Consider the following 23,586-nt stretch of genomic DNA (forward strand, 5'->3'; position numbering starts at 1 on the left):
TCTCCATTGTGCAGAACTGGGAACACAGAGAGCCTTGGACTGGCACATCTCTGGTGGGCAGAAATGGGACCACTATGAGAAAGGTAGAACTGGCGTACCTCTAGAGGGGCAGAACTAGGCACACTGAGAGACTTGGACTGGCAGGCAGAACTGTGCACACAGAGAGACTTGAACTGGGATATCTACAGTGGGCAGAACTGTCCACACTGAGAGAAAGTGAGACTTGAATAGGCATGTTTCTAGGCAAAACTAGGCACACAGAGAAATGGGGACACTGAGAGAGAGACTTGAACTGGGGACACTGAAAGAGACTTGTACTGGCATATCTGGCAAAACTAGGCACGGAGAGACTTCAACTAGCACATCTCTGGTGGGCAGAACTGGGGACACTGAGAGACTTAAGCTGACATGTACTCCAATGGGCAAATCTGGGCACACTCAGAGATATGCCACCTCAAGTCCCTTTCTTTCTGGCAGTAGAAGCCTCATGTTGGCATTAGAAGGTTGCTGGTTTGAGTCCCAAGACCATGTCAGTTCAACTAATGTGGGTGGTCACCTATACCCTATAACACCACTTTAGTATAATATTATCACAGTTATTCAGACAGTGATGAATGAGGATGAAGTTTAAACACATGGCCATTCAAGAAATATATTTCAAAATGCACAAATTATTATTAAAAAATGTGCCAATTGTCACTGCATTATGTAATAACTAACGCTGGGACATTAATGCATTAATTTCAATCAATTAATCACACAAAAATTAACAGGATTTTTTTTTTTAAACCCTCTTTTTAATCGCACTATAATATAGCTACATAGTTCTGGATTAGACCAGTGTGGAGGGCAGCATTTCAGCTCATGGTGAACAGTCTGCTGAAATTGAGAAGAGTTCTCTCTTCATTTAAAAATGAACAATATTTGAAAAACTTTTCACTGCTTACAAGTCAGATATTTAAATGCGATTAATTAATTTCAAAGCCTATAGATCAATTTGATTATTTTTTTTAATTGAGTCCCAGCCCTAGTAATAACACTGCAGTATGAAATAGAATAATGTAATAAATTATTACATATGCAATGTCAAAACCAATGCAATCAAAATGGACTGCAGTAGTTCTTACCCACTTGGGGGGCAGATTCAGTGGGGATTGATTAGGCACTGGCCTTGTCAGCCCGTTTGGCTCCCTGAGGCGAGTTTTCAGAGCCGGTTATACAGAGATACTCCGGTCCACTGAGAAAGGGTGCCCTCTAGCCATGACACACAGAAGTACAGTACACACACCTGCTGCCCACAGCTTCCCACATGATTTCAGTTCACTGAATCATTATGAGGACTTGAGGATGCATTAACCTTTGTAAGGTGTTCATGTTATGAGCTGTGATCCCCCCCCCCTTAATTTTCTATATGCTCGATTCAAAATGACCCAAACACCTTCTATGTAACACATTCACCCTAATGTTCCCTTCATCCATCCTGCTTGTGACTATTGGGTCCCTTTGGTTCATTTTCTGTGAGAAGCAGAAAAAAAGAAAAGTGAATCTCAGTGTGAAAGAATAATAATTAATACTATTTTTTCTCAAGCAAAAAAATGCAAATGGGTCAAAAAGACCGAAACACCTTACAAGGGTCAAGCAATCATGATGAGAGAAAGCATTTCTTGGTGAGAAAGGTGGTTAGTATTGTGTATCGGTTCTGACAGCACTGCTGAGCACTTTCGCTTCTGACACAATTCCGACCCCCGCACATCATTTCACCACAGCAGAGCATGGATAGTCAATGGGTGACTCGGACAAAATAGGAGTCGTCCCCTAATGCCCCAGCAGACATGCAGGTGTGCAGGGTTGCATTGAAAACAATGAAGTCGAAATTGTGCAGAGCTCTGCACTGTCGGAGCCGATGTGCGGAGGGCCTGAGGCTGTAAACTACAATAACGACTGCACTTGGTGGCGTAAATGTACAGTATTTTACTGCATAAGCACATAATATTATACAGACATGAAGGAAATGTACAAAACAGAGCCACCTGGCTCTCTTTCAACACACAAACTTTAGCGCTTACAACTTGCAAAACAAGAGCCACAGCTATGGAGCACAGCTAACTGCCACTCAGCATACAAATAAGAAAAAAAAACCTAAAACATATTCCAAAAAAGCCTAAGAGTGTACAGTCACTGCTCATTTACACAATAGTCTGTATTCACTGGTGGTGGTGGTTTTCTTTTCGTAGTTAGTTATGTCCTTCAGATTTTCGTTTTAACATAAAATCTTCAAAAAATTCTCACATTCTTTTTATTACACAAACACACGCATGTGGAGTACAACAACACTTCTGTACTCTTCTGAGATTGCTCCATGATGTTCAAGGCAGGCTAGATATTTTAAACAGCACCCCCTTGCAAACAAACAAATAATTAAACAAAAACAGTTTAAAAAAATAAACAAAAACAAAAAAACACTAACATCATCAGATCGGAGGCAGAGGAGGGCAGTGGGAGTTGAGGAGGGCCGATGGGGGGGGGTGTGTGGTCATTTCCTGTGCGGAAGGGGGGAGAGGGTGTGTCTGTGAGCACGACAGGGATGAGAGGGTGTGTGTGTGTGTGCGTATGTAATGCGTATGCGTCCACACAGACCCACATGTTCAACATGGTCTGCAGGGCCAAGACGAAAGAAACAAACAAAAAAAGAAGACACAAAAATAAGCAATCACACCCAATCGTGCTGCTCATGTAGAAAACGCACAAAGAGCACACTCCTCGTGTCCAGAGTATACTTGATAATCGAAGGCACCAAAACCATGGAAAGGGCACTGCTGGGTTTAGTGTCTGTCATGCTCATTTAGTATACACTTCCTTGACTCGAGTGTGTGTGTGTGTGTGTAACAAATGGAAATGAAGATGATTGTGTGTGTGTGTGTGTGTGTGTGTGTGTGTGTGTGTGTGTGTGTGTGTGTGTGTGTGTGTGTGTGTGTGTGTGTGTGTGTGTGTGTGTGTGTGTGTGTGTGTCCAGATGTCCAACTTGGTCATGGCTTCTTTAGTGAGTTCCCACAGCAAGGCTGAAGCCAGTACAGTGTAAGGAGAGGGGTCATCCACGACGTCCGAGTCAAGGTCGATGCCTGGCGCTGTCTGATGGTGGAGGATTTTTGTGACAACTACAGTACGTGTCAAACCGGAGCAGGAAGATTGGCATGAGTTTAAGTGTATGTTGGGGTGCGTTAGTCAGTAGGCCCTCTTGAAGAGGAAGTGGAGAATGAGAAGAGGATGATGGATGAGGATGAAAAGGAGCAGGAACCTTCAGGTCGTTCATTCCCAGTCTGTCCTTGAAAGTTGCTATATTTTCAGGGGTTGGAGAGTAGGCTACCTAGAGGGTGGTAATGCATTAGGGGTCAGGGGTGTAGGTGAAGGTAGGGGGGGGGGTTGTATCTGGGGGTAACCAGGTTAAATCTCTACGCCCTCCCCTTGAGTTCTGAGGGATGCAGTGTGGAGGTGCAGGGCACGTATAGGGGTAACCATTTCAGCCTATGCCCTCTCCAGGGGGAGATAGTATGGAAGGGAACAGATGGTCAAGGGATGTGTATTGGTGTTAAGTAGTTTGAGATTGTAGAGGGATGAGTTATGGGGGTGGAGGCGGGTAAGGGGGTATATTTCGGGGTAAGTAGCTGAGTGTCTAGGCCCTCTGTTTGAGCTTGTAGCTCTTCTTGGTGGCAGGTAGGGATAGGTGGTGGTGGTGGTGCTGGGGGTGCATATTGGGGGTTTGGGTGGCTGTTGTAAGTGAGTCCATACCCTCTCTACGGAGGGGTGAATCGGTGGCATGTAACCAGGTGAGTGTCCGTGCCCTCATTGTGTCTGAGGGCGCATGTTCGGGCAGTTAAGTACGTTGGTGTGGTGGGAGTGTCTATGCCCTCTCCTTGCGTTTGAGCTTGTTGCTCTTCTTCGTGGTTCCGTTCTTGTTGAGCAGCTTGAGAACGCGCTCTTTGTGTTCTAGAACCTTCATCATGGTGTCCCGCGCCTCCCCCACCTGGTCCATCACCAGCTTGCAGCGCTGCATGTTACCCTGCATGCACACATGCAGAAAAAGGGAAACAAGAGGGTTGAAATGCAGCGGTGATGCTTTGTTTTCATTTAAAAAGTTTAAACATTTTAAAAGTCTAAATGCCATAGGCAAAGGGACATTGAATAAGAGGCACCACAAAAACCTCCACACACACAATATGTATGTATAAGAGAGAGAGAGAGAGAGAGAGAGAGAGAGAGAGAGAGAGAGAGAGAGAGAGAGAGAGAGAGAGAGAGAGAGAGAGAGAGAGAGAGAGAGAGAGAGAGAGAGAGAGAGAGAGAGAGAGAGAGAGAGAGAGAGAGAGCATGTGCGGGTGTGTAAATGCCAGTGTCTGTATTCCTACCTGTATGAGTTCGTTGATGCGGTGCAGTTCGTCGTCGCCTCCTGCCCTCTTCTTGGGAATCAGGCCCTCCTGTAGGCTGTTCAGCCGACTGTACACCTCATGCTCCAAACTCGACTGCAGAAAACACAGACACACACACACATACACAGTTGATGACTATTCAGGCAGCTATACACCTCATGGAAGGAGGAGAAGAGCGTGTCTGAGGGAGGACGGGTGTGTGATAGAGGGGACACAGTCAATAGCACGATATTTACCAAACCATTAAATTTTTTTTCCTGTAACAGAAGCTGAAGGCAGAGTGAACACGTGCGTCTTTAGACATCTGCGGTGATGAGAAATTGATTGGTGGCCAAATGCTCCTTACCAGCTGCATGAGTTGAGCTGCACAGAGGTGAAGTTTCCATCCCTGCGCTCTGCACACCACCCCTCTCTGGCCCGCCATGTCCTGGAGACTGCCCTTCTTCTCCTCTGCACACAGGCACACAAGACAAGACACATTAGACACCAAGAACACTTCAGTTGAACCCTCATATTAGATAACACCTCAGTAACTATCAGCAGCTTTATAATCAGAAATTACCAAATCAATTGATTAATTGAATAGAAAACTTTAATAAAATGTAAATGTACTAAATCAACCAACCAAAAAACAAGACACAAAAATCAACCCCTCCTGTATCTCGCACCCTTGAACAAAACCCAGGAGCATTCAGGTGTAACTGGTGTTCTTCTGCGTTGCCATGACACTGACCTTTGACCCGGATGTCGCTGTACCTCTGGAAGTGGTGGTAGGCGGCCCTCCAGGGGTTGCGGTAGTGGCTGAGCAGCGTGATGGGCGGCCGCACTTTCTTGGGCACGTAGCGCACGCCCTCCTCATCTGGGGAACGCAAGCAAGCAAATGGACCAGATAACTTAACATTTTTTTCTGACGCATGTAGGCTACTGGCAGGCTACTGGCAGGCTACTGGCAGGCTACTGGCAGGCTACTGGCAGGCTACTGGCAGGCTACTGGCAGGCTACTGGCAGGCTACTGGCAGGCTACTGGCAGGCTACTGGCAGGCTACTGGCAGGCTACTGGCAGGCTACTGGCAGGCTACTGGCGTTCCTTGCCTGACCTAACACAATACTTTAGAACTCTTTTAAACATGCTACTGAAAATACATACTTAGTTTTTTTGCAACAGGACATCAGAAAATGAAATGATAAATGCAAAATGATAGATAATAGTCAAAATACTAGAGAGCCATCACAGCAATTCCACTATTTTGAAAACAAATTAAGCAGAAGTACTTTTGAAGAAGAAGGTCAAATTATGTGTGTCAATCCTCCACAACCTTCTGTTGCCCTTTCAGTTTCTGTTTGAAGGTGCACATTTCATGAAGCTGAAACAAGACACCAGCAGACATGTTCCTAGATTTGCAAGTCATGTATGGAGGTGACTCATGTTGGTTGTTCGGTACCTTATCAATAAGGACAGACTGTTTTAAATGAAACTACCTGTTCAAGAAGACGCTATTGCACCTCTGTAGTTGGGCAGGTGCGTAGGATATTATCCCATTGGGGTTGTCATTCAAGTGTAAAGAAATCCTGCACACTGTCCATTCCACAAACAAACTTCAAAGGGACACTGTGTGAGATTTGTAGTTGTTTATTTCAAGAATTCATGCTGCCCATTCACTAATGTTACCCTTTTCATGAATACTTACCAGCACCATCAATCTCTAAGTATGACTGGAAAAATTGCACTTTGCATACATGAAAATGGGCATCTTCTCCATGGTCCGCCATTTTCAATTTCCAGAAATAGCCATTTTCAGCTACAAAAATGACTCTACTTGGATCATACTAGGAAACATTTGTTTATTACTTGGTAAACTTTTATGTAAAGATCAAATTTGGCAATAGGCAGCCCAGTTGCAATGAGCAGCATAGTTGCAGTACCTTTTTTGACCATTTCCTGCACAGTGTCACTTACAGTAAATAGTGCGTAAAGAAGGTCAGAAACGTTCTATTAAAGTTTTTTGGTGGAATGGACAGTCTGCAGGATTTCTTTACACTTACATGAAACTACCCACATTAGACAAATAGAATCTGAATGAGCTTTCTTGAACTTACAATATAGCACAAGGGGAAAAACAGGATATAGGCTAGTGAGATGTTGTACTCAAGAATGAATGATTAATAGCCGCGGCCAGGTTTTCTACATTTTAGGACGGTTGGCAAGTGCCAATGTCAATCCCCGTACAGGACATCCGTTTTTTGTCTGTTGGGTCAGTACTCACCAACATATTCCCGTGGCGGCGACTCGTGCCGGTCGGCGCGGCTCCCCAGGGTCCTGCTGCCCCCCTTCTCCTCATCCGTGCTGTTGGTCTCCATCATCTCGCTCTCCTCCGTCGAGATCACGTGCTGCTGCTTGCGCGGCTTCTTACGCGGCGACGCCCCCGGCAACAGGTCGCCAGGCTGCGATGGGGCGCTCAGCGGGGGAGGGGGCTGAGAGGAGGAGAGGGACGAGGGGGCGGCTGGACCGGGCGTGGACGTCACATTTGGCACGCCTAAAGGAGGAGACAAGAGGAACACCGGATGAGTACTATGAACATTGCTGATCGACTGAGCACTGGGAAGGTGAGTACATATGGAGGCTGGTGTGTATGTGTGTGTGTGAGTGTGAGTATGGTTATGGTCCATAGCCTTCACCGACTAATTGACTTTGAGCTGTAGATAGGATAACTGTGGAGGCAGGTGTGTGTGCGTGCGTGCGTGCGTGCGTGCGTGTGTGGGCTGTGAGGTGTCCATAGCACTTTCTTGGCTGTGAGGTGTCCATAGTTTCCACCTCCTGCTTGACTTTGCGCTCTACATAGTTGGATAACTATGAAAGCAGGTGTGTGCGCGTGTGTGTGTGTGTGTGTGCGCGCGCGCTCTACCCACCTGGCTGTGAGGTGTCCATAGCATCCACTTCCTGCTTGACTTTGCGCTCTATACAGTTGGATAACTATGAAAGCAGGTGTTTGTGTGTGTGTGTGTGTGTGTGTATGTGTGTGCTCTACCCACCCGGCTGTGAGGTGTCCATAGCCTCCACTTCCTGCTTGACCTTGAGTTCGGGCGGGCAGGTGGAGCTGGCCGCGCAGGTGGCCGTGGAGGTTGCGTTGGGCTGCGTGGGGGACGCCACCGCGTTGGCCATGGGCATGGGGGGTGGCACCGCGGGGGTGATGGCCATGGCGGCGGGCAGCGCAGAGAGCACCGCCGTGGGCTGGGAGGGGGGCTGCTGGGGGGCGGGCGGGGCTAGCAGGGTGGGGATGGCCTGCGATAGGTGCTGGGCCTGGGGTGGGAGGGCCTGGGGCTGCTGTGGCTGTTGCGATTGGTCCGTGGCGTGGGGGGGTAGGGCCTCCACGGCGGCCATCACTGGGGGAGCCATGGCGACGTGCACGTCCGCTTTGGGCTTCACCCTGAGAACGCACACAGACATGATGAGTACACACAAACAGTAATGAAGCAATGCCTGTTAGAGACAAAACCACTGGCCGTTCGCTCATCTAATACTTTCACTCTTCCCTCAAACGTTGCACAACATTCTGATTAGCTTTTGACTCTCAACGGTTAGATTTGCATCTACAGAAAGGAGGAAAAATAGAGAAGTTAGTAGTTGTGGTAAACACTACGCATGCATGAAATGTGCTCCCCGGAGGTCATTGCTGAAAACAAGTCAACTAAAAACAGCCAAAACCTGCCAAAAACCACAAGAATCAAAGAATTAACAGCAAAACCCATGAAGGCGGACATGCTGTCGTTATGGGGAAAAAAAATGATCAAACACACAGCCAAAGAAAAAACAAAGCACAACCACAAGCAAATCAGAAGAGGCAATGAACTCAAAATCAACCCCCAACTCACTCATCCATCCCCTCCAATTCCAAAAGGCGTAATCCATTAGGTTTGGTCACCAGACACACACATACACACACAAATACAGAAAGCTGATTGTGCCAGACTAGAAATGTAGTAACTCGTAGCGAATCACTGGTAGCGCATGCAGCAGGTGGCGGGACGATGTTTTTCCGTGGGGCGCTTGCTTGCTTACCCGGCCGGTCTGGGGGAGCCTGCCACCCCCCGCATGCCGCCGTCCAGACGCCCGGGGCCACCGTCACCCGGCAGCAGGTTCTTACGCACCGCTCTGGAAACAAACCCCAGGGCCCAGGTGAGACACCTGTCTGATTCGGACCTCAAACGCAGACTTGCTTGCTGCCACCCCACCCAAATTACTTTCCAAGCTCACACTAAATTTCCACACATCTAATTCATTTTCACACACCCTTAGTCACTCATAATCTAAACACCTCACCCACCCACTCTCACTCCTCGATAAAGATGCAGTATGTATGCAATGCATTTGGTAGCTTATTTCCAGAATTCATGCTGCCCATTCAATAATGTTACCCTTTTCATGAATACTGACCACCACCATCAAATTGTAAGTATTCATTATGACATGGAGAGTTGCACTTGTCATACATGAAAAGGTGAATCTTCCCCATATCCACCATTTTCCAGAAACAGACATATTTCGCCTCAAAACTTACTGCACTTTGGTCATACTAGTAAATATTAATTTATTACTTAGTAAGTAAGTATTCATGGAAAGATACATTTGGTAATAGGCAGCATAATACTCATGAACGGCCTTCCGGGTACTTTGCTCCTAAATGTGCGTTACGCCCTTTATGGGTGAAAACAAACCGAATGTTTCATCAACTTACATGCTACATCGGCTATGAGCACAGTGCATACTTCAGTCACGGCTGTTTGGCAATATTATTTGAACAGCCGGCAACAACCCGTTTTCGGCATGTTGCGCTTGAATAACACTTGTCTATAGGTCCTTATCTTTCGTTTATTAAACCCTAACACCACCAATTGACTTGCATTGCCTGTTTTCCCCTACAAATGGGCGTAACGCACATGGAAAACGTCACGCCGTTCATGAGTATAGCAACATAGTTGCAATACCTACTCTGGCCACAATCCTACATTGTGCACCTTTAAGTCTACAGAATCCAACAAACCTTGTGACTTCAGAATCACCCTCAAGCTGCCATTCTCCCCACTACCCCAAACTTATCATAACCTCGCTCCTTGGAGAAAAGACTCCCCTCCACACCCTCTGCTCCTCATTCACAATGTTTATCCACATTTCACAATATTTATCCACATTTCACAATGTTTATCATCCATATGTCTGGTTTATACATAAATGAGTACAAACATAACAGCATTTAAAAAACACCCATGTAATCAGCACCTCACTCCCATCACTCACCCCTCGTTGGCGGGCTTTTTGCGTAGGATGCTGGGCCGTGGCGAGGAGACTAGCGTGGGGCCTCCTGACCCGGCCGCCTGGGGGTGTGTCTGGACCACTGCCCCTGCCCCTTGGGGGTGTGTCTGGACCACCGTGGTGACAGGCTGCGTGCTGCCAAACGTGCTGCCGATGGGGTTGGTCACAAACGTGGATCCCTCCGGAAGAACCACACCTGCAGAAACAGAACACACTTCTAGATATGAAATACACAAGGGATAATGTTTGACAAGAAGGTCCATGTCACGGAGTAGTGACTGAAGCAGAAGCCTGACACGGAGCAAAGAGGTCTTGATCTCTCTGAAGGGAGCTATTCCATAGCAGGGACTGGCTCACCCAACGTCATCCTGCTTATTACAAAGCCAACCTTAGATTACTTACATAGAGGTCCTATTCCCTATTCCAGCTACATCAGACAACTGTAGAACCTTGGTATGAAATGCTGACGGCATGATTATTTAATTTTCTTTAAGCGTATGATTCCACCATCTTTAAAGTACATAATGTATCTGTCTTCTTCCTCTATTCCACAATTATGACAACCATTATCACAAATTTTGTACAGTTCAGCAGTTTTCCAAATGTAAAAGTCAGCTACCGTCGCTAGCTAACAGATTCTGACCAGTGCCATTAACAGCAGTCTGAAATAAACCAACTGTCTGTTATTGAGCAAATAGAGGACATGGGAACATTGGCGAGCCCCGACCGCATGCAATATGCCTAAAGCATAACATAATATGCCTAGAGTAATAGCATGCCATACAGATGGCAACAACACATGGCATTTCCCTTAGTGTTTGTTGGCCATGCCCATTTTATACAGCAGTCAACACTACAACACAAGCACTTTCAAAAATCCAAACTGAATTTGATGTTGGCCAAATTCCATTTCACTTCACTCAAGTGCTTTGAGTGTTCCATTGAGCGGAATTATGAAGTCCAAGCTCCAGCAGTGTTCTCGACACACATCAATGTAAAATCAATATCCCCCTCAATCAATCAACTGCTCTCTTGCCTGGTGGCTTAGCCTCGGGCTGCTGCTGCTGTTGCGTTGTGATTGGTGCCTGCTGGATGGCCTGCGTGCTGATTGGCGCGGTGGCGTGCAGGCCCTGCACTCCTATTGGCGGGGCGGCCATGGGGGCGGGCTGTATGCTCTGGGTGCTGAGCTGGGCCGACTGCAGGCCGATGCGGTCCACGGCCATCAGCTGCATGGGGTTCAGATGCACCGTCGTCGCCACGCCCACGCCCGCCTGCGGGGGCAGCGCTGAGCTGGGGGCCTGCGGGGTGACTGGAGGGCGGGACAGCAGACAGCAGACGAGAGGATGGGTAAGAAAGAGAGGACAGGAGAAGAGAGGAGAGAGAAGAGAGGAATGTTGAAGAAGAGAGAGAAGAGAAGAGGGGGGAGAGAGAACAAAGGAGAAGAGAAGAAAGGAGAGGAAAGGATAGAGAAGAGAGGAGAAGAGGAGAGACAGGAGAGGACAGAGAAGAGAGGAATGTTGCAGAAGAGAGAGAGAAGGGATAGGAGAGGAGAGAGTAGAGGTGTGAGAGGGAATGTTGGATAAAAAAGACAGAAAGGGTATGAGCGAGGAGAGAGAGAAGAGGTGGGAGAGAGGAAAATGAGTGAGAGAAGAAGAGATGAGGGTGTGTGGGAGACGGCGGTAACAGTGAAGAGAGAGGAGAAGAGGGGAGGAGTGAGAAGAGAGGAGAGAGAAGAGAGTGGATGACTTTGAACCAGTTCTTCTGTTATGGGAACGGGCACAGAAAAACAATCCCACACTCACCATCTAAACCCTTTCAACATTTGAAAAGGTTCTCCCTCTCTGTCAATTGTTTTATCTAAACTATGGACATAAACACACATGAGCATGGATAGTAATGCAATTATGCAATTCCATTTTTCTTGGCCACTCTGGCAGGTGATGATTTCTGTAATCCATGCCGGGGTAATCTCAGGGTGTCTCTTGTGTAACAGCTGTACTATTGAATGCCTTCAGGCCGACCAGAAAAGTGTCCGTTACGTTCTGCACTTAAGTGCTTACCTGCGAACCACCCAGGTTCATAGCGGGCTCTGACCTTTTCCGCACGAGACTGCGTTGCCCAGATGAACCTGCTGACGTCCACATTGTCAAGGTTTTTTTGTTCATATTGCAAACCAACTTTCCGTTTCTGAAACGCTAACGTCTGCGGCGTGAACACTCCAGCTAGTTCACTATTAGGTGCTGAAACGGGCACCGGCACGGTTCTCGGTCAGCCTGAATGCGCTATGTGGAATGGGCTGTAGTGATGACATGTAGGAAGTTTAATGGGATCCTGCAATAAATGAGTGGCATACCTGTGTACTGGCTACTATTTACACTCCTGTGCCAGTTTATATACCCCGTGCCTGGATACTATTGACATTACTGCATTAGTTGTTCTCCTATCTTAGTCATATCTGGGCAGGGCTTGGCATTAACTTTTTCACCCGCAAGCCACTGTGACTAGTGGTTTCCCCGAGTCACTAGCCATTCAGGTATTCCACTAGCCACACATTTTAAATTGTTTTTGTTTTCTTTATCATGATAGTGTACGTCTTACCTCAGAAGATGAGGTGCTAAAGTAAAGCAAGATAAGTGTAAAGCTTTCTATATGGAAGTATAGAAACTTAAGAGTTACTGAGCTTTTTCTTGAACTTAAATACAAGCAATTGATACACAAGGGGTAAACAACAGAATATAGGCTACTATGATGCGTATGTCATACCAAGGAATAAGCTGCCAGCCAAATTGGCTAGTGACACTGAAAGTATTACTAGCCACAGCCAAGTTTTACCAGCATTTGGCCGGTTGGCAGGTGCCAGTGTCAAGCCCTGTATCTGGGTACTAATGGAACAACCGTGTACTGTGTACTGGCTACACCTCTACCTACCCCTTTATACTGACTATTAATACAGTAGACTTGTGTGTTAAACATACCTGGATACTGTCGGATGGTGGAGACGGAGCTGGTGATGGGAGTATAGGTGTGCGTCAGCGAGTACGGAGAGGAGGGGTAAGCCGTGGGCAGGAAGTACTGGAACTGCACGGGAACAGACGGCCTGGTGGAGGATAAACGGAAAGACAGACAGTCACGGACATAGCCATACAAAGAAATACTATTCACTAGAACAGATTTAAAGGACTATAAAAGGTCTGGGGAAGAGAAGAAAGAAGAGGAGAAGAGAAGAGAAGAAAGAAGAGGAGAAGAGATGAAAGAAAGAGCGAGATAGAGGAAAGGGGCGTACCTGTTGTCGCTGCGGGGCTCCATGGCAACGGGGTTGGGGGAGGAGCGGTGTCCAGGGATGGGGATCAGGTTGGCCCGCTCGCCTGGATACTCCGGCTGGATGCGCGGCGACGTGTGGGCAATGGGCTGCGGCACCACTTTGGCTGCGGGAGGAGAACGGGACATTCGGCACAGTTTATGAGTTAGAATGGATCAGAGTGCTTGTAAACAAGACAGGGAGACATTTCACACAGTTTGGTCATTAGTGAGTACTGGTGAATTCCATGCTTGAAATGACCAATCATTTCAAAGTTATTATGGCAATTAACTGGAAAAACACAAGTCTCCTTTTGCCTTATGCCTAAATTCAGGCCCCACTTACCCACGGGGATGGCGGAGGTGGTGACAGCGGTGGCATGGGAGGAGTGGGAGGGCATCGTCATGGTTACGATAGTGTTGCTGGTCATCTGTGTGTGTGGAACAGAGCCTGGGGGTGGGAAGTAGACACACAGAAGTAGGGTGAGCACCTTACAAGAACATAGTGAGTACAAGTATTGACACTGAAAGAGGTAGACTTAAAGAAGGATTCTAAGATCTCAGTATGCATTCTATTGCATAGCATATGGAAAACTGTCAAGAGTACACATTAGTTCAGAATAGGAGCAGGTTTGAACACTAAATAAGACACTAAAGTCAAGCACAAGGAGTTTTTTTTTATTTTTCGAATGGGTGTGCAAACCTGCTCCTACTCTGAACTATACTTTTTGGGTCCATGCACCTACTCATTTTTCTAAACATCTAGAGCGCAAGCAATACCCTTGCCTCAAGATTACAGACTAAACATCACCAGCACCTTTAACACACGTGGCATAAGCAACTAACAACACTGCATTGAACACAAGCAAAATAAACTCCTACTGTGCAAATGGTTATTTGTAGGTCTAAATATGGTATTGTATAGCATGTATGTGTGTCAGGGTGCCTACAGATATTCCTACGCCTGTCAGTCAGCTGCTAGTTAACAACTACCGCTAGTATTAGCACAAAGCTAAGTCAGTTGACCCAGGGTCCTTGCCGCCGCATAAAAATCAATTTGCCGAGATTTGAGATCACGTTAATTAAACAAATTAGAAAACACATATGTTGTAGGGAGTCGGGGAAAATTACTACCAGTTGAGATGTGGCTTACTACCTTTTACTGGCCATTATTTTGGACTTTTTCATTTACTACCTTTTACTACTTTTTAAAAACCCTGCGGGCAACCTGGTGTGTACAGTACGCTACAAGTCACTGGCATGATCTCATCCGTGTACCTGTAGAGGTGGTAGAGGGCACAGTGTTGGTGGCCAGGATAGGGGCCACTGTGGCAGCAGGAGTCACCGTGCTGAAGATGGGCTTCTAGAGAGAGAGATGAGGAGACGACAACACAGCACAATTAGAATCAACAATCAACAGACATCACTGCAGTTGACTTGAGTGACTTCAGAGGAGAGGTCCATTGACCCAAACCATTGACCCACAACAGTAAAAAAAAAAACTAAAAGTGAGAACAAACAAATCTTGGTTGATGAATACTGCATTAGATTCCAAAATAACTAGAGATGCACCGGATCCTGATTTTTAGGATCCTGCCGGATACCGGATCCACTGCTTAAGATCCTGCCGGATCCGGAACCGGATACCGGATCCTGCGAAAGGGTTGAAACACATAGCCCACTCGCACACGTGGGCCCTTTTTATCACATTGGCTCAAACTATTTTGACTGAAAAGCCTCGGCTACCGGATCCTGGAACCGGATCCTGTGAAAAACCCTATTATCCTGCCGGATCCGGATCCGGAACATCTCTAAAAATAACACAACGAACATGCAAATGTAGAGAAGACACGAGTGATTGCTTTGGCAGAGGTCTCAGAAAGTCAGAACTGGCAGTGTTGGTGGGTTATCTGTGCGTTTGAGCAGACTGTGGTTGCTGTGCCCTGATGGCAGGATGATGCATGTTGTAGTCGTGTCCCTTCGTATGTGTGCATGTTACCTGTGTGAAGATGTGAGGGGGCTGTGGTTTCTGAGGGACGTTGTGGTGTGCGTGTGTGTTAGCTGTGCCGGTTGCTGTGGTGTCTGAGCCCCGATGGCAGGGTGATCCGTGTGTGTGTGCGCGCATGTAGTGCCGGTGTGACCGTGTGTGTGTGTGTGTGTATGTGTGTGTGTGTGACGGTGTTTGGGGCTGCGGTTTCTGAGAGACTTTGTGATGCGTGTGCGCATGTGTATGTTACCTGTGTGACGGTGTGCGGGGGTTGTTTGGGAGCCCCGATGGCAGGGTGTGAGGGCAGGGTGATCCGCGTTGCCGTGTCCCTGGGTGTCGCCGGCCGCTGGATGCTGATGGTGGCCGGAGGTGGCTGGTGGATCGTCAGGCCTGGGCGCCTGTGGACACCACAGAGAGAAAAGTTATCACTCCTATGAACACCTACACCAGGAGTGTCAAACCTAATTTCTGTCGATTTGATATCAAGTGGGCCAGATCAGTGACCAAATCGCAAAATACAAACATTTCTGCTTCATAAAGGAACCGCATTGCTTGTCAATCATTTCAAGGTGGATGTCAGCAGCTACAGTATAGCATGCACATTGGCTGTGAATGGCGAGCAAACAAGGCATATTGAAATCTCAAGCACCTGACATTTTTTTCCCTTTCCAAGTCTGGGGGCAGATGATGTGTGTGTGTGTATCGGTGGTGTGTGTAGAGCTCACTCACCCGTGCACCATGTCTGAGGTGGTGTGCGTGCCCACGGGGCTGATGACAGGAGACTGGGTCCGGGCAGCAGAGATGGGGGCCACCACCGTAGGGAGCACTGCCGTGGAGGAGGTGACAGCCGGCCGGGACTGGGGAGGGGAGGAAGAGAGAGGGGGAGAGAAAGAAAGAGGGGAGGAGTGAGGAGAGTAGAGGAGAAGGGGTCAAATTAACATGGGCCAAGATCAAAGATCATCACACAGATATGTACAAATCAGACACAAGACACGTCCTGAACAGCTAAGCTGAATGGTCTAAGCATAATGACTGTGATAGCTGAGAAGAGGACTGCTGGGGACTGACTTGCACACCTAGATACAGAGGAAGGGTACTGACTCCTGACCGCCCTGCTCTGGTAATAACTCCTTCTAACAAAGGTAGGGGCAGACTCACCTGTATGGAACAAGACTTAAGCTGCATGGAGGGTCGAGCCTGCACGGAGGAATGACTGGGCTTTTTCTGAACGGGGAAATAGGGGCGCTCCACCCTCATACCTCCACGGGTGCGCCCTCATACTTCTTTTTTTTTAATGTATAAATTCCTTTTTTGAGCACCCCTAGTAAATTTCTCAATCACGGGGGGGACACCCCCCTGCAACCAGCCATGATGCTCCTCATGCCAAAAATTCCTAGAAAAAGACCTGAATGATGTGCTATACTGCAGTGCATAGTCTTGTCGTCTTCACTATACTGTATGGACTGGTGTATAATATGCTGTACGGTGCTAGATTGTCGGAGCTGAAAGGACTGGTGTGTGGTGTGGTTTTGAAGTGCAGTGCGTTGTCTTACCTGTATTGACTGGTGGATAATGTGCTGTACTGCGGTGGGTTGTCCGGGGCCGGCGTTGGCCCCTGCAGCCGGCCGGAGAACAGTGGGGCCCTTAGTGCTGGACATCACCGCTGCTGCTGCCGCTCCTGCACAGAGGACAGACAGGCGTGTTAGTATGTATGCCACACTAGCACTCACATGACAGCAGCTGCCACTGCCATAACAGAACTTCTTTACTAACACAATAAGTGTGCATACTTCTGGGCAGGTGTGATGTAAAGGTGCCTGTACCTCTGGGTAGGTGTGATGTGAAGGTGTGCGTGTGTGCGTGTGCGTGTGTGTGTGTGTGCGTGTGCGTGTGTGTGTGTGTGTCATACCTGTCAACAATCCCTAATTTTCCGGGAAACTCCCTAATTTTGACCCATTTCCCAACTTCTTCCCGATTTGATTTTCTTCCCGGAAATATCCCGGATTTTTCACATTATCAAAAAACACTGTCGGCAACAATTGTGCGACAAAACAAGAAGAAACTCATTGCGCTCATTTCATCGTTTTGTTTTCATTGCATTGTTTCTCCACGCTGTAAAACGTGTGCTGAGGGATTTTAGACAAGATCTGCTTTTGCACGCGCGCTGTTGTGAAAAGCAGAGTAGAACGCACCGTCCGATCTGTCTCTGTCATCCCGTTGACTGTCAAAATTTGGCCTTTAGAAAATTTCCCGGATTTTGGCTTAAAATGTGGGAATTTTCCCGGATTTTGGGAGCTCAAAGTTGACAGGTATGGTGTGTGTGTGTGTGTGTGTGTAGGCATGATGTGAATGTGTGAGGCCGGGGGGGCATATGAGCCAATCTGCAATCTGCTGGGCAGTGGTGAAGCGTGTGTGCGTGTGCCTCTGGGCAAGAGTAATGTGTGTGTGTGTGTGTGTGTGTGTGTGTGTGTGTGTGTGTGTGTGTGTGTGTGTGTGTGTGTACCTCTGGGTAGGTGTGATGTAAAGGTGTGTGGGGTAGGGGGTGCAGCTGAGCCGATCTGAAGAGCGGCGGGGGTGCTGCTGCGGATGATCTGCACGTTGGCCGGAATCAGGTGGTGCACATTACTCGAGTGGCCCTGGATTTAAAAAAACAAACAAACAAACACAAAAAAACACAAACTCCAAAAGCTGGAAGGAACCCTACACAAGGCTAAGTGCATAATCCAAAGAAAAATGTTGCTTTTGGCCAAATGTGGAGTTTAAACCCAGAGCAGTATTTGGAGCCTATGATGACATAACTGGCTGATGACTAATGATTGCAGGGAATTAAACAACAATTACGAGTTCTGGAAAGTCTCAGCACAAGAGAGACCAAGAGATATGCTGCAGCTTAGTGTTTCTAAGTTTTGTTTTTCTAGACAAAGGGGGCTAGTGGCAATCTAAGTACATCATTTGGTACAGAATCCAAGCAGTAAACAGGGTGGCGTGAACATCAAATACATACTACAATACTGCATGTAAACTGCAAAACGCATTTCAGTGTTCAGTATTAATAACAGGTGGAACAACACAACAGGTGGAAACTGGCATACATTGCTAAAACCTGATACAATGAGTCGTCCTTGCTTATCACAAGGTCAGATGTTCATGACCAATTGTGCCTTTGAAAATTGCAAGAAACTATGAAGTGTTTAAGGGATGCTACATAAATCTGGGGGAATTTCACTTTTCCATATCGTGATGAGAGAAACTTCCGATTACCCTTTTTATTAGCATATTGACTAAAAACTGTAACGGACGTTTCATCCATGACAACAGGTGGGCGTGACTGACCTGCTGGCCGCTGATGGTTGCCACGGGAATAGAGGAGGAGGGCGCGATGCTGCTCTCTGGCGTCACGGCGATGTGTGTGGGCACTTTGGGGGGCACAGCCAGGTGGCTCTGGCCAACGCTGGGAGCAGGCGCGATGAGCCGGCTGGGCATGGGCGACTTCATGGCAGCCTGGAGGGGCAAAACAGCAAGAGGACATCAAGAAATGTTCTCAACACCTTCTAATGCTGAATTCACTGGGTGCTTAACTTTGCTGATGAAGAAACTTTACGCCTTTAGGGGGAAAAAAAAAACAATGAACGCACTCAGTTTTCTTTTTGTATATTTTGAATCGCCTCAGGCACTAAGCCCGAATTGTCTGCGAGGTGATTGAATAGCAAACTTACAAGTCCTTCTTTACTCATTTACTTTTCAAGACTGGGAAAAGCAAGAGACACATGGACATAACTCTACTGAGGACGAATGGGGGAAAAGCAGCACGCATGCAAACATTGCACTGCACTCTCTGTGGACAATGTGTGGACAACTTGTACTTACTGCAGTAACACTAAATACAGGGTTTCCCCAGCACTTAACAGTTAAGACAACCACCTTGACAAATACTTTCTATACCTTGACTAGGGCCTAAGAAAAATAAGAGTTTGGTTCCGGTTGGTCGTCAGGTTTGGTCATGGGTCGGTCGGATTTTTTTTTTTTTTTTCAAAAAAAAATTTCCCCCTTTTTTTTAAATGTCCGACCCACCCAACACCCCATATGCGCCAGATTTCGTCATAAACTTTGTTGAACAATGCCAAGGACGATAGTGGAGTGTGGCCTGCTAAAGCTACAATGAAATATAGGCTAATAAGAATTAATGAGCCAAGATACTGACCGTCACCGAAATGAGGATATGATCATACGATACAGCCTACCGTTTCTGGCAATACCTGTCCAGCTGCCAGTTGCCTGACACTGCTATTTTAGCTGCTGTAGGCTATGTCCCCTTTTCTTTTTTTTAAATTCCTTTCCATCATCGGTTGTAGACCATATTTTCCTTGGGATGAAGGTTCTGGCTTGGAAACATTCTATTTACACACTTTTTGTTTTACGCGAGGATGTAGACCCCTGAGGCGATATGAATGTGATCGAGGGGCAACATCGTCATTGCCATTAAATCATTATTGAAGGCAACTGGAGTAGTCCTAGGTCTTCATCGAACAGTCGTATTTGTGGCGACATCATCGTTAATTTCTATTTCATTATTTGGAGGAGGTGCGGAGAGTGAGACCGTGACAGACGCCCTGCTGCTGCGCGATGGTGGAGGGACAAGCAGAGAGAGGGACAGAAAATAACGGGCTCGGGCCAACGGACTTTTTAACAAGGCCTTGTGGTAAATGAAAGAATGAAGGGAAACTTGGGCAAAACATTTCCCTTCTCTCGTATTAACTTATTTTACAATTACAAGGTATTGATACAGTGCTACTTTAGAATTGCTGTAACAAGTTATGCATCTCGTCCAACATGCAGCGTGACTGAATGGAAGCCCTTCGACGAGACAATATCAATACATTCAAAAATCGTGGATACTCATAATGTTTTCTGTGTGATGCATTTCGAGGCAGGTGGTCAGGCTGTGTCCGTGTCGGGTGTTGAGGTAAGGCGATTGACTTATCATTTGACAGGCATTTTCGCCAGGTTCCCAAACTACATCGCAGCCTATTAGTCTGCAAGAACGCTGTGAGGCAAGTTATTTAAAAACTTACGAGCTACAACGACTACCAATTAGCATGTTGTAGCACAATAATTAGCCAACAACGTGACCGATAGGTGCGCTGCGCAACTCTGCAGTGACATTTGGGGTTTTCTAATATCAAGCCGGGCGGCACTTGTGGCGCGCGCTTATGTTGCTCCTATGTGGATAGTCATGCGATGCAAATTCAGTAACTTGCAGGCAGGTAGAAAGTGAGAGATGGCGAGTTATGGGAATGAAGAAACGTGTTGTGTCTTGTCTATATTAACAACTCTCCAAAAAACATCAATATTTTTTTGAGGATTCCAAAAAGTCAAAAAAAATATTTTGGGTCGCACAAAAAATGATAGGGTCGGTCGGCAACCGGAACCAAAACATTATTTTTTTTAGGCCCAGGTCTCCTTAAAGAGGCACTAGGTAGAATGACGTGGCATGCCTGTCTCAAAATCTACACCGTAATGGAAAAATGCTGTTCAAATGTACTTGCTGTGAGACTGTTTTTCATCCCGGGAATGCCAGCAGTTAATACAAATCTGAATACGGTATGTAAAGTGATGTTTCAAATGAAAAGTGTTTCTCACGACACTCTTTCGGTCCACACTGTCAAAAGTTGCATGTGGAGTTTTCTGACAGTCGACCGTGGAAGTACAAGAGCCATCACAAGAGCCATCATTCACATACTAAAAACTCACATAAGCCTCGGCTGACTCGGGACCGTGATTAATTCAACTTTTAATCCTACCAGGAGCCCCTTTAAGCGCTTTAAGATTCTGCCTTGTGACCAATTTCTTTATTTTTGATGGGTTCATCAAATATAAAACTGTGATATAAAACTGCTGCACATAGATTTTCAAGTTATGATAGTCTGGTTTCTAGACACTAGCTCACACCCTACCCACTGACTGTGAATGTCCTGCAGGAAATACTATTATACACATACTACATAAAGCCATATAGATGGCAAACAACAAGGAATGGGGCTGCATATTACAAATAGCCAAAAGTACCAGACCGGTCATATGGAACAGAATGTCATCATTACACACAAGTATAATGGCTAACAAACAAGTGCAATGGCATTAATAGTATCTTTACGAATACTACGAAGAACAACGATCAGGCTACTTTATAAACTGTGTGCGCAACACAAAGCAATGTGACTACTGCTATTGATCAACATACTGCTACTACAATACGTAATGCATAGAATCACATCAACTAATTGACTTATAGTACTTCTATGGAGAACAGTGCATGCTGCTTCAAATGCATACGCTACAGGAGTGGGACTCCCGGCAGAAAGCAAGAAGTAATCCTACAATTGAAACTGCTTACTATTTCCAATGAGTCAGTCATCAGAAAGGTCCATTATCATTCTGACACTTCTGTTGTCCGCCTGAGATCTTTCAGCCCTGACAATGTAATCAAACACTTGCAAGTGCTCAAAACGTTATATTTCGTTCCAAATCTCAACCCTTCTCCATACTCTCATGCAACAGCTTGCCTTCCTGTGCGGAGGGGCATATTGTTTACCTTGATTTGTCCATCTGCAAAGGTGGTCGGCTGTCCCTGGGGCAGGTGGACTGGTGGACCCGGCACGGAGACCGGTGGGGTGGGCTGGATGGGTACGTGCTGGGGCAGTGTGGGGGGCTGACCGAGGTAAGGCCTCACCACCACCGGCTCTTGTTTGTCGTCTCGGAACGGCAAAGGCCCTCCAGTGTTACCGCCACTGCTGCTACTGGTAGTTGGTGGGTGGTCTTGGGCATGGTCAGTGTCTCTACCGCCCTCGTCATCACCTAATGCACATTGCACAAAACAATAGCTTAGTCTCATGCATCATAAGTAGCATCTGGCGATGCAACACAATGCCATGCCATTGCTGTAGTGTGTACATAACCTTGACTCTTGCAGATGTACACTAGTTAAAGCGCATCTTGAAACAAAAACAACAAGCACAGAAAGGGTCGATTGGTGATTGCAAGGTCGATCGACAAAAAAACGAGAGAACACGTCGACACCCACCTGGCTGGCTACCAGGCTGGTTCCCTGCCGCGATGCTGGCGTTTCCTCCGCCCGGCTGGGCTTGCCCTGCAGCAGCCGTGGTCAACGCGGCACGGGGAAACTGCTGAGAACTCATCTTCCTGCGAAACAACAACGTCTACCTGCTAAAAATACATGAGAGTAAATAACTGAGCGTCCGATGCTCGGTGAACACATTCCAGTAATTTCGTCATTGAAGACTTTAGCTGGAGCTAAGTACAAACAGGAGTGCCCTGCACTGAGCAACGCTAACTGCTGCATAACCGATGCATTTTTACGCAGAGCCCGGAGAGTAAAAGCTCCATCTCCCGATTATATTAACAGTCAAATACAGCACAGTTGGACGTTCTCATTCTAATGTGTATTTAAGGAAAACGCAAAAGGAAGTTATTTGTCCATCTGACAGACGGGGAGGACATGAAGTCAGCTAGCCATCCCACCACGACTAGTAACTTTGGTGCTCATAGTTCTGTGGCGGAATATGGTGATTCTACAGAAAATCATCCGATTTTGACAAAAGCTTCAAACTCCACTCAGTGTTTAACCAAATGCTCCACATTATCAAAGTAAGATTTTTCGAGTTAGCCTTCTGTAGCTAGTCCGTTAGCTGCCCGCACACGTCAGGCAACGCAATGTGAACACCAACAAGGGAGAACTATTGACTTAGCAACAAGCTAACCAACGTGAAACTAAATGCTCATATGGACTTCTATGAAATCGGAAAACAAGGCGTTTGTTTTCTCCGGAAAAGCAAGCTCAGGGTCTCGCAATGCAGCTGAAATGAGAACTACTCCGTCGACCAACATTTTTCCAGATTGGCTAATGGTAGCAGAACTCGCTAACAATAGCTAGCCACCTACCGCACTATGCCATAATGCATTTCTAATGAACAGAGTTAAAGTAATCGCTTGCGCTACACATAATTCATACAGCGCTTAATGCAACTGCCTGGAAAATGCTTGCAACTGTTCAGAAATTATTAAAAATCACAAGTACCGTTGAGTTAGTGACTCTCCATTCGTCTTTTTAGTCAACACACAAACCGGAAGAATGCTGACTCCTCCACAAAGCCCTCTCATATTCTAACCAATCAAAGGACAGCACTGCTACACAGCAAACCAATTGCATTCAGTCTTCTTGTGGGCGCTAAGGCATTATTGACCGGCGCATCCAATCGCGTTCTTGCTCCTCAATGGCATCCAATGACACCCCAAACTGGATTCGTTCCCTTTCAGAGACTGCACACAGCTCGATATCTGATGAAATTGTTCAACTGCTCTGTGCCCCCAACTGCCAAACACGCTTCAGGAATTGTCTAAGATGAATACTTTGGGTTGGCATTATTTCGTAGACGCACCATGGAATCGACCTGAACTATTTCCTGAAACGAGTGGTTCGTCTTGTGACCAAATATTATGGGGCTGCGGCTGTTGTCCTCCTCTCATTGCATTTCGCGGACACCAGCTTTTCGTTC

General features: G+C 46.7%; 1 protein-coding gene across 3 annotated transcripts; it reads right to left on the reverse strand.

Annotated features, from left to right (window-relative positions):
- Positions 1–1,951: 1,951 nt before the first annotated feature.
- Positions 1,952–23,207, reverse strand: sap130a (Sin3A-associated protein a). Of its 3 annotated transcripts, none has more exons than XM_063201985.1 (21): positions 23,109–23,207; positions 22,095–22,237; positions 21,606–21,868; positions 18,347–18,514; positions 17,517–17,649; positions 16,567–16,691; positions 15,743–15,870; positions 15,264–15,411; positions 14,305–14,389; positions 13,373–13,477; positions 13,013–13,154; positions 12,705–12,826; positions 10,766–11,038; positions 9,715–9,925; positions 8,479–8,571; positions 7,452–7,846; positions 6,686–6,955; positions 5,155–5,280; positions 4,768–4,871; positions 4,401–4,514; positions 1,952–4,057 (listed from the first exon to the last, which is right to left on the reverse strand). In XM_063201985.1, exons 2-21 carry the CDS (start codon positions 22,207–22,209, stop codon positions 3,899–3,901), a joined length of 3,279 nt encoding a protein of 1,092 aa, XP_063058055.1. In that variant the 5' UTR covers positions 22,210–22,237; positions 23,109–23,207; the 3' UTR covers positions 1,952–3,898. The 3 variants fall into 3 exon arrangements, with proteins under 3 accessions (XP_063058055.1, XP_063058056.1, XP_063058057.1); XM_063201986.1 differs by having other exon boundaries at positions 22,095–22,234; positions 23,109–23,168; XM_063201987.1 differs by lacking the exon at positions 8,479–8,571.
- Positions 23,208–23,586: the final 379 nt, after the last annotated feature.

The sequence above is a fragment of the Engraulis encrasicolus genome, chromosome 6 (genome assembly GCF_034702125.1).
Source record: "Engraulis encrasicolus isolate BLACKSEA-1 chromosome 6, IST_EnEncr_1.0, whole genome shotgun sequence".
NCBI classification, from domain to species: domain Eukaryota; kingdom Metazoa; phylum Chordata; class Actinopteri; order Clupeiformes; family Engraulidae; genus Engraulis; species Engraulis encrasicolus.

What these genes read in the sequence shown, in the direction of transcription:
- sap130a (XM_063201985.1), bottom strand. Translation starts at nt 22,209, where the DNA reads ATGAGTTCTCAGCAGTTTCCCCGTGCCGCGTTGACCACGGCTGCTGCA. An exon ending in GCCGCCACGGGAATATGTTG is followed by an intron (nt 5,281 to 6,685) that starts GTGAGTACTGAC and finishes TGCGTTCCCCAG; the next exon opens with ATGAGGAGGGCGTGCGCTAC. An exon ending in GCATCAACGAACTCATACAG is followed by an intron (nt 4,058 to 4,400) that starts GTAGGAATACAG and finishes GTGTGCATGCAG; the next exon opens with GGTAACATGCAGCGCTGCAA.